Genomic DNA, 13961 nt, shown 5'->3' on the forward strand with positions numbered 1-13961 from the left:
ATAACCTAATAAGGAAGAAAAGACCGAAGGTAGGTAAGTACACCAATGTAACTCTGCTGAGTGATTTAGGAAGAAGGTCTTTATAGGAAAAGAAGTGTACCTATTCAAGCATAAGAACTAGCATGTCACAGACTTGGGGGACTTTGTCAGGAGAGCTAAAGTAGAAGATAACTTTTGGGTTTCAGACGATGTCCAAGTTGCACAAAGTTATTTAGGAAAATAGAAATAAGAATATGTAGAGGGCCTTTTCTCTGGGCACTGATGTAATACTGATGGAAGGCTAAGAGAAAGCACACCTCATCAACTTTTATTTCCAATTGACAATGTCAAAGAGAGTGATTTTCAGACTGAAGGTGGAGTGTAGGGTAGAACAATTATGATAACTGAAGATAGTTCACAGAGGGTGAGAAATTATAGAAGAGCATCTATCTGCTCTGTGTAAAGTGTACCCAGGGAAACTGAGAGAACTTTTAATGATATCTTTATATTTTAACTTTAATGATATCTCTGAATCTCTGATGTTGACCTTTGAGAAAGCCTGGAAAATGTGAACTTAGAAGGCTATGGTTTTTCCAGTAGTCATATATGGATGTGAGAGTTGGACTATAAGGAAAGTTGAGCGCCGAAGAATTGATGCTTTTGAATTGTGATGTTAGAGAAGACTCTTGAGAGTCCCTTGGACTGCAAGGAAATCTAACCAGTCCATCCTAAAGGGGATCAGCCCTGAATGTTCATTGGAAGGACTGATGTTGAAGCTGAAACTCCAATACTTTTGCCACCTGATGTGAAGAGCTGACTCATTGGGAAAGACCCTGATGCTGGGAAAGACTGAGGGCAGGAGAAGGGGACGACAGAGGATGAGATGGTTGGATGGCATCACCGACTCAATGGACATGAGTTTGAGTAAACTCCGGGAGTCGGTGATGGACAGGGAGGCCTGGCGTGCTGCAGTCCATGGGGTTGCAAAGAGTCAGACACGACTGAGCCACTGAACTGAACTGAAAAGTATATGTGTATGTGCTTGTGTGCATGTGCGCAAATGGAATTCCAAATTTCAAAAACATAGATTTCACAAACTGCAAATCCATAGTGATCTTAATGTCAGGGCAAGATCCTAGGACAGCATTCTAAAGGGATGGCATGTGAACTTCTAGAAGAGGAGGTGAGGATCCTTAGAACTCTACATGGGTCATGTAAAAAACTGGCTGATCACGTTTTCTTCTTCATCGGTTGCCATGACTGTTAGATCAAGGATCACTGTTGGTTCCAAGAAGCACAAACAATGGGGAGGTATCAGAAACCCAGTAGGAGCAAGCACAAGGAGGAAATGAACAAAGAATGTTTAGCCGGAAGGAAGAGAGTATAGAGAGAACATGATAGCTGATGTTAAATATGAGAAGAATCATTATATGGAAGAGGGGTCAGGTATCTGTGGACTTCTCCAAGGCCAGTGGGTAGGATTCCAGGGACCTAGGATGAGACTCAGTATAAGGAAGACCTGTTTAACCACGCATACCATCCAGCAGTGGAACCCAGTGCTTTCCAAGCCAGTGATTTCTGGATCACTGCAAGTGTGTTAGCAGAAGCTGGTCGATCACTTTTTGGTAAATGTTCTAGAAGAGATTCATGTGTTATTGTGTGGATAACTCTAAGCTTAGTTGTGTCTGACTCTTTGTGACCCCATGGACTGTAGCCCACCAGGCTCCTCTATGCATGGGATTTTCCAGGTAAGAATACTAGAGTGGGTAGCCATTCATTCCCTTCTTCAGGAGATTTTCCTGACCCAGGGATTGAATCTGGGTCTCCTGCATTGCAGGAAGATTCTTTACTGTCTCAACCACCAGGGAAGCCCAAAGGAAGTGAAAGTCGCTCAGTCGTGTCCGACTATTTGCGACCGCATAGACTATACAGTCTGTGGAATTCTCCAGGCCAGAATCCTGGAGTGGGTAGCCTTTCCCTTCTCCAGGGGATCTTCCCAACCCAGGGATCGAACCCAGGTCTTCCACATTGCGGGCAGATTCTTTACCAGCTGAGCCACAAGGGAAGCCCAAGAATACTGGAGTGGGTAGCCTATCCCTTCTTCAGCGGCTCTTCCCGACCCAGGAATCAAACCAGGGTCTCCAGCATTGTAGGCGGATTCTTTATCAACTGAGCTATCAGGGAAGCCCCAAAGCCTTTCCAATTTTGAGCGTCTGTGATCCTAGGCCAGTGTAGGTGCAAATGAGAAGGATTAGGTTGGAAATAATAGAGACCCTGAAGCTGTACATAATGGGGCAGAAGGAGCTTGAAGAAGACAGTGGAAAGACATGTAGATCACTTACTTAAGAAAAGAAAATCATATAGTCATATAGTGTAGAGGAACAATCACTGTCTTTTTTAACTGCAAAGACCAGGATCATCCTCAAATGGTTTAGAGCTGTCCAAGAGCATTGCACTTTAAAAGAGGCCTCAAATCAGTACCTTTTATAGTGTTTCTGGGATGTGATGAAGGACAGTCGTTTCAAAATACAATTTTAAAGGTGGTCAGAAAATATGATAACAGTGCATCATCACAGTCCCATTGAGGACCACTGGGAGGGGCACGGCATGCCACTGGAAGCGGGCCTAAGGCACAGGCCAGGAGAAAAAGTTAAAAAGCAAGAGTAAGAGAGGAGTGGAGTAATGGCAGAGGGAGGAAGGATAGGGCACAGTAGACAGGCACGTTTACTACAAAAAGCAGCTGCCTGGGTTTGCAGAGGCCCCAGGGGCTCCTCTTTCAGCTGGGTCTCAGGGGGCAGGAGCGGTGGGTACCAGACAATAGAGACTGAGGCTCTACTGCTGGCGTGCCCCAACTTCCTGAGTGACCTTGTGGATGTCATTTCACCTTGCTGCCTCCTCCCTGTTGTCAAGAGCAGGTATACTGCTAACCTAAAAGTACTCTGGGCTTTACCAGAGAAAATAGGTCCAGAATTTAAGACATTGTCTGCCTGGGTAGGAAGTGCCTACACTTGTTTCCGTTTTTTCACTGTTGAGAGAGGGAAAACAGGTAAGTGGAGGGTGGAGAGAAAGGTGAGAAGACATTGTGGCCAAAGTCGGCCTAGCTCCCCCTCATCGTTCCAGGGAGCCCGGGGCCGGTATGTGGCCTGAGCGGGCTGGGGGCGGGGGCATGCTGCAGCCCGCAGGCAGCCGGACACCCAAGGACCTGAGCGGACATCCTCGGGCTCTGCGGGCGCTTCAACAAGTCCCATTGCAGCATCAGGGACCAAAAGAGAGGCACGCCCCTCCCCCACTAGATGGCACTGAAACGCCTCGTTCGAGATATTCAGAATGCAGGAAGCTAGGAAAAAAGACAAAAAGAATATGGTGGAGGTGCGCTCATTTTGACTCGCCGGCCCAGTTGTGCAAAGCAGGGTGTGCAGACCCTCTCACCATCGTGCCCTTCCCCAGGGCAGCCCTTCACTCATCAGTGCGGGCTATCGGCTTTGGAATGAGAGTGAAAAGGAGGGGTGAGCCTTAGAGCGGAGAACCTAAGGTTTCGACCTGGGAGGGAGGCACCCAGCCCTGCGGCGGCATCTCACGTGAGCCGGGCGGTTGTGTTGAGAGAATGAAGCTGGCTCGCTTGGGGCCTGCTCGCTTAAGGTCTGGGGTCTCTCCCCGCCACCTCCCAGAGTCCTCGGAAAGCCTAAATCCAGCCGCCACCTGGATAAGGACAAACCCCGAGCCGAGGTGTCGTTTGTCGTTTAACCCCACTTCCCCACCTCAAAGCGTGAGCCCCCTAGGCGTTTCCAAAATCTATTAAGCACCCTCCGGCCCCCGCCCCCGGAAAATTCTGTCCCTCTTGTCTAGAAAGCATCAGTCAGTTTTCTTTTCCCGCTGAGGAGGGAGGTGGAGGTGGGTGTATGTCGGAGTGTCTGGCGCTGGCATGGGGCTGGACCCGGGCTGGTGCCGACAACCCCGCGGATGCGCTCGGACCGGGGTGGAAACGCCTGTAGCAGATTAGGGCAGCGCCTGCGGCTTTCTGGGGGAAAACAAAGATCAAATACAATCCAGGACATAGACGACCGAATCCGGGGACGCAGGGGAACTTCCTAGTCCCTCTGAAGGCCCACTCAGCAATAAGCAGTCTTTTCTTTCAATAACTCTGGTCTATTTAAGGGAATTTCGCACTACTGAAAAGAGATAAACGGAGATGGAGGCAACATCCTTACATTTCTACTAATGCCCGTAAACATGCTTCATATCACATATATGTATATGTGCATAAATATGGATGTGGTTGTGCACATACCTAGCCAGACACCATTGACTTGCCTGGTCACAGAATAAGCCTTAGACATCCTGTGCCTGGGAAATGGTGCACTTTATCTTTAAGGATGCTAGAAAAATAAGAGATGAGGCTCACGTTGCACGGATGACATCACTAGCTTTTGGCTGCGCGCTCCGTGTTCTCGTCTGTGGGTTTCAGCCAAGGCTGCAGCGCCCGGCGCCGGAGCAAGAGAGCAAAGCCGCGGCTTCCTCCAGCGCCCCGCAGCCGGGCGATGCGATTTCCCGAGCCTCCCCGGAGCAGCCTGGGCTCTCCCTCCCTGGCACCGGCGGAGACCGCGAGGTCCCGGAGCTGCCGCGGCTAGAGGAGGAGGCAGGGACGGGGAGCTGGGAGTCTCAGCCTCCCTCCCCCACCCTCGCCCCATTCACCTCGGCGACCACCGCTCTTGGAGCCGGATCGTAGAACGCCAAGGCCGGACAGGACTCTCTGCGCGCTGCCGACTGAGCCGGCATCTCAACCCCTGGGTGGGCTGCGAAGAAAATGGTGCAGTCTGAGAGCGGCTGACCCTAGCTGGACCGAGCAGACGGAGTGCTGGAGTGCCGGTGCTCAGGTGGCGGGATAAGGGGGCGGATTGCGTCGAAGGGCCGGAGCCGTTGTTTTTCTGGGTACCTGCAGCACCCGGGCAGCACGTTCCCGGGGCTACACGGGAGCCCAATGAAGTGAGGCGGAGGCGTCGCGGGAGAGGCGGGTTTGAAGGTGGCCGGGTGGACACTTCGGGAAGAAGAAGGCAGTGGTGGGGGCGGCATGACGCCCTGGGGGCTGGCTGCTGGGCGGGCCGGGCGCCGCGGTCGCGCGACCTGTCCATGGTGTTGAAGGCGCCGTGCGTCGAGCCCCGCACGCCCCGCGCTGTGCGCCCCGCCAGGTGCACCCTCCTCAGCGCAGCCAGCCTTTCGCGCCCGCGGGCTGCCGCCCAGTCGCCCCAAAGCCCCGACCAAGGCTCGTCCGGTAACGCCGTCTGGGTGACCGCACTGTCGGCCCGAGGGGCCGCCTGAATGGCGAAGCAAGAGGTAGACGACCCGGGAGCTCGCGGGGAAAGGTCGGCCGAGACCGTGCACCGACTGGGAGCCAGCCTCTGAACGCTCCGCGCTGGCCAGAAGAAGCAAAGGACCTGCTGGTGACCAGAGGACAGAGAATTTTTTTTTATTTTTTTGGTAAAAGACCCGATCCAGAGAAGAAGAATATTTCTTCTCTTGCAGACCAGGAAGGGTAGAGTCGCTGAGAGGGAGACCCAGGCGGGACTCAGGGCAGCCTACCCTGGCATCTGGAGGTTTCCTGCGCTGGCCGGCCGCATCGGGGGTGATTCAATTTATCCCGTCGCCTACCATCTCCTCCTGATAAACCCCTTCCCCCAAGAAAGCCAAGCGAGTGGGTCCCGCCACTCTGCACAAAGAAAGCCCGAGTCCCACCGCAGCGGAGGGCACTTGGTGTTTAGTTTCCGGCCCGAGGGCAGCGTCGCCCGAAACCCGGCTGAGTGCTGCGGACGCGGCGGGTTCCGGGCAGCAGCTTCTTGCGGGGCAGGGAGGGGGCGGGAGGCGGTCTGGCCGGGCGCGCCGCCGCCCGAGGCTGCGCCTGCTCGGGAGGACGCCCAGGGGATCGCCGGAGCCTCTCCCGATCAGAACTTTTTACGCTGCCCGCCCCCATCCCCTGCAGTCCCTGGGCTGCTCACCAGCAGGCAGGGGCCGAGGGGCGCCGCTGCGGAGTCCCCTTGCCGTCCCCTCCTCGGCTCGGCCGCCCGCAGCTTTGTTCCGGGCGCGCGGAGGGAAGGCGAGGCTGCGGCGGATCATGCCCAAGGTGTAGCCGCGAAGCGGAGGCATGGCTGCCGGAAGGTTACTGCTCTACACGGGCCTCTCGCTAGCGCTCTGCGCCCTCGGCATGCTGGCCGTGGCCATATGCTCGGACCACTGGTACGAGACGGACGCCAGGAAGCACCGGGACAGGTGCAAGGCCTTCAACACTCGCCGGATCGACCCCGGCTTCATTTACAACAACAACAACAACTTGCCACTCCGGGCCAGCCGCTCGCGCCTGGACCGCTGGGAGGGCAAGCTCCTCCGGGCCCGGAATCGCCGGCAACTCTTCGCCATGAGCCCCGCCGACGAGTGCAGCCGGCAGTACAACTCCACCAACATGGGCCTCTGGAGGAAGTGCCACCGACAAGGCTTCGACCCTGAGATCGCGGCCTTGATTCGGAAAGGTAAGCGCTTAGAGGCGAGGCGTGGCGCGGCGCTGCGGAGAGCCGCGCGCCTCTAGGCCCGGCTGCCCTCTCCTGCCTTCGCCCGGCCGCAGCCTCTCAGATCTCTTGGTATCAGGAGGTCAGGTTATCCAGGCTCGGCTGAGCCTTGAAGTGGCCACATCTTGCCTCCCAACAGCTCGTAATGAGGCTTACCTCTCCTTACTTAGCCTCTGGTCTTGCGTTTGTCTGATGGGATTCCGATAGAATCTCATGGTCCAGGGGTTTTAACCCAGGAAGATGCTTCAGTAGTCTCTGAAAAGGAAGGGAATCTGTAATCTTGTGCGGTTAACAGAGGAATGAAACCCTTTAAGAGTGTTATGTCGGGGTAGACAGGCTCTTAGTTTTAATCTTTGGTTTACGTGTTGAACTGATTCATCAAAAGCAACTGGGGAAACATCTCACAGGGAAGGCCTTATTCCTGCCAGAAATGTTGAAGTGCTATACTCTGCCCTGCATAATGCAGGCACTAGTCATAGAAACATCAATAAATCACAGCCCCGGCCCTATTTCAGCCCAAAGGCTGTTAACCTGTAGCAGCACACCACAATTCTTGATTTCTCTTTTTGAGTGGTTGACAAAAATGTCTCCTGCACACTGAATATTAGCAGGATCTAATAAGCACACGAAAGTAGGTTCCCCCCCCCCACCCCAGTAACACCAGAATGGGTACTTAAGAGAGGAAAAAAATACTATTTTCAGAAGATTTGTAGAAAAAATATCCAGAGTATATGAAGGCAGAAAACAAACTGCATTTGCTAATGATAAAAATTTACTTGATACTTTAATATGATCACAAAATTTTTTTAAAGTCTGCTCATCTGATGCAGTTTGTAGATCTTGCATGATTTATACTTTGGGGCGCATCCTGTTCCATTAGCTCACTGAAATATTGTTTGGATGTATAGTAATATTGCTTTGAAGAAGGGAATGTGCATGCTGGAACATGCATTAATGATAGCTGCACCCTGGAAGTTGTGGTGCTGTTTCAGGAGTTCCTTCCACCCCCTTCATTTTCTTCACCTGTTTAATGGTAATACCAAGGTGAAAACAATGTTGTTGTCTGGAAAGTCTTTGTGGCTACCATATGAGGTAGTTTTTCCTAATGTCAATAATTACAGTGCAGGGTTGCTGCTATTTTAAAATCTTGTATGTGAAAACTGATGTTCTTCGATTTGTTAAAATGTTGAAGTGGATCAGAAAAAAATTATTAATTTGAAAAAAAAAAAGTTGTTTAAGAAAGACAAACAGTGGGTATAGTTTGGGTGGCCACTCAGATTTAGGTGGGTAGGTTCAGAAAGAGAATCCATCTTCCTGTTTGTTGTGCATCTTCTGTAGAATGACGAGGGATTTTAGATGATTTTGTTAAGAATGTGTTTCTATTACAAGCATCACATCTGCTTCATGGTTAGACTCTTAGTAAAGTAGGGTGACCCGCTTGGAGCTCTACAACTTTGTCAAACTGTACAGGATATTAGAGATTTGCAGAAGAGAGCATCTTGGGTTTGGGAAAGAAGAGGAAGCAAAATAGATTTTGACAATGGTTGACTCTGTAACAGTTTTCAAATTTTCAGATTCAGGAAAATGTTACTTTATGTGTCGTTTTCTGCTTTCATTAAAATTGGAATGATAGGAAGTTAGCGGAAATGTGAGGAAGGATTCATGTTAATAGCGACTGATAAACACTGGTAGGACTTGCTGAAGGACATTCTTAAATTTTCTTTCTTGAACATCTTGTGGAACAAGACTGGTATCCTTCTGCCTGATATTGGTTAACCCCACTGAGAAAAAGGGGGCTGGAATTCATGACTTCTGGTAGCTCCATTGAGAGCTTTTGATTCCATGGTGCTCTGCTTGGCAGTCGGACTAGAAAGGTTGACTTGGTCTGTGCACCAGAGGGATTGGTTACCATAGTGACATGTTCTTCCGGTGAAGCTGGAAACAGCGACAGGGAAAGGGATAGGGGAAGAATGTACAACATTTTGACTTTGTATGGACTGATTTTTGAATGGAAGCAACAGAAAATGGACAGGGCACAGCAGGGGGATTGAATACACTGATTCCTCGAGTTGGCAGGGCATTGTATGTCACTTGAACTAATGGAAACACTGTTTCCCATCACCCAGAATACAGCAATCACTGTCAGCAGCAAGCTCCTGCTTACCATGGCCATTTCTATCCATTTGACATCCTTGTTAGGTATTATTGAGATAGATAGCATGCCAGACTTACAAATCTTGAAAGACTTAAGGTCACTATCTTCATTTTTAATCTCAAAACATAATCTTTGAAAGCCAGATCTGCTTTCCCTCAGCAGGGATGGACACACTGTGGAAATAAGTGTGTCTTATGTTAGGAGAATTCACAAGCAATTCTAATGTGCAGATTTTAGCAGGAAGTTAAAAAATAAAAAAAATAAGTTTATATCTTTTGTTTAAATTTAAGACATCGTAGAGAAAGATATTTACCTCACGGTGTTTATTAGCAGTCTCAAAACCTATCTTAGACCTTTATTTTTTGGGGAAGCATCTTAGATTAAAATTCTGGAGATATGTGTTCGGCAGGGGGAAAGGGAAATCAGGAAAAAGACTATGTAAAATCTGTCAATATTATGTGAAAATTAGAGATTTATCCTAGAGTCCTAAAGAACTCAATCATTTATTAAGTCAATGTTCATTACATTAGAAAATGCTGTTTGTGCATTTTACAATAATACCACATAATTAATAAGGAAAAAAAAATCAAATCTATATCTGATTTGAAGACAAAGTCCTTTGGATTCATATGCTTTCTGAAATCCGTTTCTTGCCCTGCTGACATGACTGTGCCCACAGGAAGACGTTTCTGATCACTGTGTATTTATTTGTTTGTCTTATTGAACCATAAGTTCCTGGAGGGCAGGAAAGATAATCATTTGTAAAATACATCCACCTGATGCTTGGTACTTGGGAAATAACTCATACAAATTAGGTTCCCAGAAATGTATCCATCAAAAGCTTATTCTAATTGCTGGAACACTGTGTGGGAATCCAAATAAAGAATTAGTCAGAAAATTGTGATAGGGAAAAAGAACCAGTGTGACTCTCAGGGCAGTTTAATATTGCAACAGAGGCTTCATAATTTAACAAGGGAAATTTCTTGAGCAAAAGCTTTGCTAAGGAGTAAGAGCAACACAATACAGTTTTGGATAACACATGTCAATGAATAGATACATATCACCCACAATCGTTATTTTTCACGTTAGACAAGATTTTAATTTTTTCCTTCTTGAGGGTAGGATTTGAGTAGAGGATGTAGCAAAGATCACTTATCCTTGAATTCCCATCTGTGTCTATAATCAGGTCCTCTCGTCTTCTTTCATTTCAATTTCATCTGTGTCTTCCTGGTAAGTCACTGTGAGCACTGGGGACAGATAAATGGCAGGATCAGTTTCTGAAATCCTAGAGATTTCCAGACTGTTAGAAGGAGCAAACACAGGTAGGAGTTTGTTCCAGGGAAGATTCAGATTCTTTGGTTAGTACTGAAATGTTATGTTGATACGGCTTGAAATCTGTAGACCTTCAACTGACATGCTAAGAACTTCCTTATTATTTGAAAATAAGCCTTATAGGAGAACTTGACCTAAATAATTATGGAGTGGTAGTCAGTGTTCTAAAGTTTGTGTTAATAAAACCTTGTACATATTCACAGATTAATAATGGACTCAGCGAGTATTTACTGCACAGGTATTAGCAAATGGGCCCATATCACTGGAACAAAGACAGACTGGTCCTTAGAATTCCCATTGTTCTGTTAGTATTACATAGAGTAAGTGATGAGTCTGGGATAAGGAGACTGACAGAAACAGATGCAGAGAAACCCAGAGAAGGTGAGGCTTCATTGTGTTAGCAGTGGGATGAGGTCAGGAGGGAGGGAGTTGGGGAGAGTTGCCCTGAGGAAATGAAATTTGAACAAGATCTTCAGGAAGTTTGGAGGCGGCTGGGGAGGAAGGGCATTTCAGGCAAAGAGGCCAGCACAGGCCCAGCCTTGGACGTGCGACCCTTCCGTTTGGCCTTGTGAGTGTTGATTTATGGGGCGAGGGAGAGGAGCAGACCAGGAGCTGGAGAGCAGGCAAGGACTGCATTAAGGAGCTTGTGAACTGAGATCCCCTGTAGGAGTGCTGCACATAGGGTGGCCACCAGCCACATGTGTCTGTTTAAACTGAAAATAATCATACTTAAATACATTTAAAAATCACTCCCTTGGTTACATTACAGATGCTCAACAGCCATATGTGGCTAATGGCCATCATTTCAGATAGTAATAGTATTTCAGTTCAGTTTGATTCAGTTGCTCAGTTGTGTCCGACTTTGCGACCCCATGGACTGCAGCATGCCAGGCCTCCCTTGTCTATCATCAGCTTCCAGAGTTTACTCAAACTCATGTCCATTGAGTCGGTGATGCCATCCAACCATCTCATACTCTGTTGTCCCCTTCTCCCGCCTTCAATCTTTCCCAGCATCAGGGTCTTTTCAAATGAGTCAGCTCTTTGCATCAAGTGGCCAAAATATTGGAGTTTCAGCTTTAACATCAGTCCTTCCAATGAATATTCAGGACTGATGTCCTTTAGGATGGAGTGGTTGAATCTCCTTGCAGTCCAAGGGACTCTCAGGAGTCTTCTTCAACACCATAGTTCAAAAGCATCAATTCTTCGGCGCTCAGCTGAAGTAATAGTATTACTATTTATTATTAGTATTACTATTTATTAATAGTATTACTATTTGATTAATAGTGATCAAACTTGATGGCCAGATACTCTTCTAAGTTTTACGTTTATTAGCTATCTTATTCTTCATGATACTGCGCTGAAGTGGGTATTTTTATTATTTATCTCTATTCTACAGTTGAGGAAACTGACACACAAAGCTCCATTAATTTGTCACATTCTTATGATAAGAAAATGAAGGTGTCAGGCTTTGAGTTCTGGCTCTGGGTTTGGAGACTTATCCACCCTACTCTACTGTTGCCATAGAGTCTGTTGAGGGGGGTGGTGGGTAGAGAAGAGGCTGGTGTATTGATTCCCCAAATAAAAAAAAAATAAGGTTATTTTGCTGTTTACCTGAAACTAACACAATTTTGTAAATCAACCATTCTTCAATAAAAATAAACTTGCTCTTTCAAAGATACAAAAAATTAGGAAGTAATTTAGAGTTCACAAAGGTGAGACCTGCTGTAAGTCTTCAGCTTAGCACTGAGAGGAAGGTCATTTCAAAGCAAAACATTTCATCTGGCCCTGAGACCCGCCAACAGAATTTCATCCACCTTTGTGCTGTAATTTTTTATTTCTTTTTCTTTTTTTTCACTGTGGTAGATGTTGAGATTATAGAAATGAATGACATATGCATTCATTCCACAAATATTTGAGGGTCTACAGGCTGGGCATTGTGGAGAAGCTTATATTCCATGGTGGGGTGGGCAGTGGAGAGAGACAATAAATAAATACAGATGAAATAAAAATAACATCTAGCGAGCTAATCAGTGTATAATATAACATGCAGTAGTGAATTCTATGAAATGTCTTCGCCCTTGATAAGCACAAAGGGGAAGATGAAATAATAAGCCCAAAGAATAAATAGTTCTGTTAGTTTTGGTTTCATAATATCTGGACGCTTTACCTGCTCACAGGCACATACATACAAAACCCATGATATCTGTATAGGGTGTGCATCTCCGTGCATGAATGTTACATGTGTGTTGGGGGAGAACAAAGTCATCATGTGGTTCTTGTCCTCAGGGAGCTTATACTCCAGCTCATGGTTTCCCAAGTTCATTGTCATGTGTGAGTGGATAAGGCTCTTTTGCAGGAGATCACGTCTGTTTCAACTGGATCAGGAATCATCTGGTCAGGGAACTCAGGGGTGAGCTCATCTTATTGAGCCAATGAAGTCAAGAGCCTTATTTCTGTTGCAGAGGTCAGTTTATTTATTCTTTTACTGTAGGGTTGGTAAGGATCAATTAGAGGATCGATTCTATATTCCACTTTGGATTGTCAGTTAAAAATATTTTCTCCCTCTTTGCTATTAATAGGTAATCCTAGGCCTTCAGGCAGAATCCTAAACACACTCTGGATTAGACTCTTCACACACACACACACACCCCACACACGTATAGGTCTAGACATTGGATAGCAGAGTCACAAGTGTTCATTCAGATGCAGATACTTTTATAACTCCTTACCCCCAAAAATACACACAGAGAGAAGGCTGTGCATGAGTTGGTGGATGAGTGGACAAGCACATTTATTCTAACTGACTGGATGTCTGCTGTTTTTGAGACAATGTATCCAGTCAGTCAGTCAGTTCAGTTGCTCAGTTGTGTCCAACTCTTTGAGACCTTGTGGACTGCAGCATGCCAGGCTTCCCTGTCCATCACCAACTCTGGGAGCTTGCTCAAACTCCTGTCAGTCGAGTCTGTGATGCCATCCAACCATCTCATCCCCTGTCGTCCCCTTCTCCTCCCGCCCTCAATCGATCCCAGGATCTTTTCTAATGAGTCAGTTCTTCACATCAGGTGGTCAAAGTATTGGAGCTTCAGCTTCAGCATCAGTCCTTCCAATGAATATTCAGGACTAATTTCTTTTAGGTTAGGATTGACTGGTTTCATCTCCTTGTAGTCCAAGGACTCTCAAGAGTTTTGTCCAACACTACAGTTCGAAAGCATCAATTCTTTGGCGTTCACTTTTATTTATAGTCCAACTCTCATATCCATACATGACTACTGGAAAAACCATAGCTTTGAGTATATGGATCTTTGTCAGCAAAGTAATGTCTCTGCTTTTTAATATGTTGTCTAGGTTGGTCATAGCTTTTCTTCCAAGAAGCAAGCGTCTTTTAATTCAAGGCTGCAGTCACTATCTGCAGTGATTTTGGAGCCCAAGAAAATAAAGTCTGTCACTGTTTCCACTGTTTCCCCATCAATTTGCCAGGAAGTAATGGGACAGGATACCATGATCTTCACATACATTCTTTTAAAGGACGTTGTTTCCTCATGTATAAAAGAGTGGGTTTGGATTGTATGAACGTCAAACCCTTTCACATTTGATGAGAAAGTTAAATGTAGGTGACAGAGGGTAAATAATGGGCATATGGTTGACAGAAGGTAAAAGAGAGGTAAAAGAAAGCAGGGTGAGGCAGGGGAAAGAAAGAGCAAATTGAGAGAGATGGAGATGTTGCAGAAACGATCATGGCAGGGTGCTAGTTTGTAAAAGGAAGAGGTGGAAAATGAGGCAGCTCATTTTGTTCCAATCTAGGACTGTGTAATAAAAACTCACCATCTCTCTGATGATTTAAAATGCTATGTTGCAGATTGTGGTTAAAAAATCTAAAAACTTGATGGAGAAAGGTCGTGTTGGTTGCATGACCATATGGATGTACTTAATGTACTAAAAGT

At 46.8% G+C, this 13961-nt stretch overlaps 1 protein-coding gene across 3 annotated transcripts in view; it reads left to right on the forward strand.

Moving 5' to 3' along the window:
* Window positions 1-4224: 4224 nt before the first annotated feature.
* The window catches only part of TMEM178B (transmembrane protein 178B), a 415633-nt gene continuing 405896 nt past the window's right edge, over window positions 4225-13961 (forward strand). Inside the window, exon 1 of one of the 3 annotated variants that reach the window (XM_044946966.2) lies at window positions 4225-6497. In XM_044946966.2, coding sequence (XP_044802901.1) covers window positions 6116-6497 — 382 coding nt within the window. In that variant the 5' untranslated portion in view covers window positions 4225-6115. The remainder of the gene's footprint in view (window positions 6498-13961) is intronic. The other 2 variants (XM_044946967.2, XM_025291671.3) reach the window with 2 other exon arrangements.

This window comes from Bubalus bubalis, chromosome 8, assembly GCF_019923935.1.
Source record: "Bubalus bubalis isolate 160015118507 breed Murrah chromosome 8, NDDB_SH_1, whole genome shotgun sequence".
Lineage (NCBI taxonomy): Eukaryota > Metazoa > Chordata > Mammalia > Artiodactyla > Bovidae > Bubalus > Bubalus bubalis.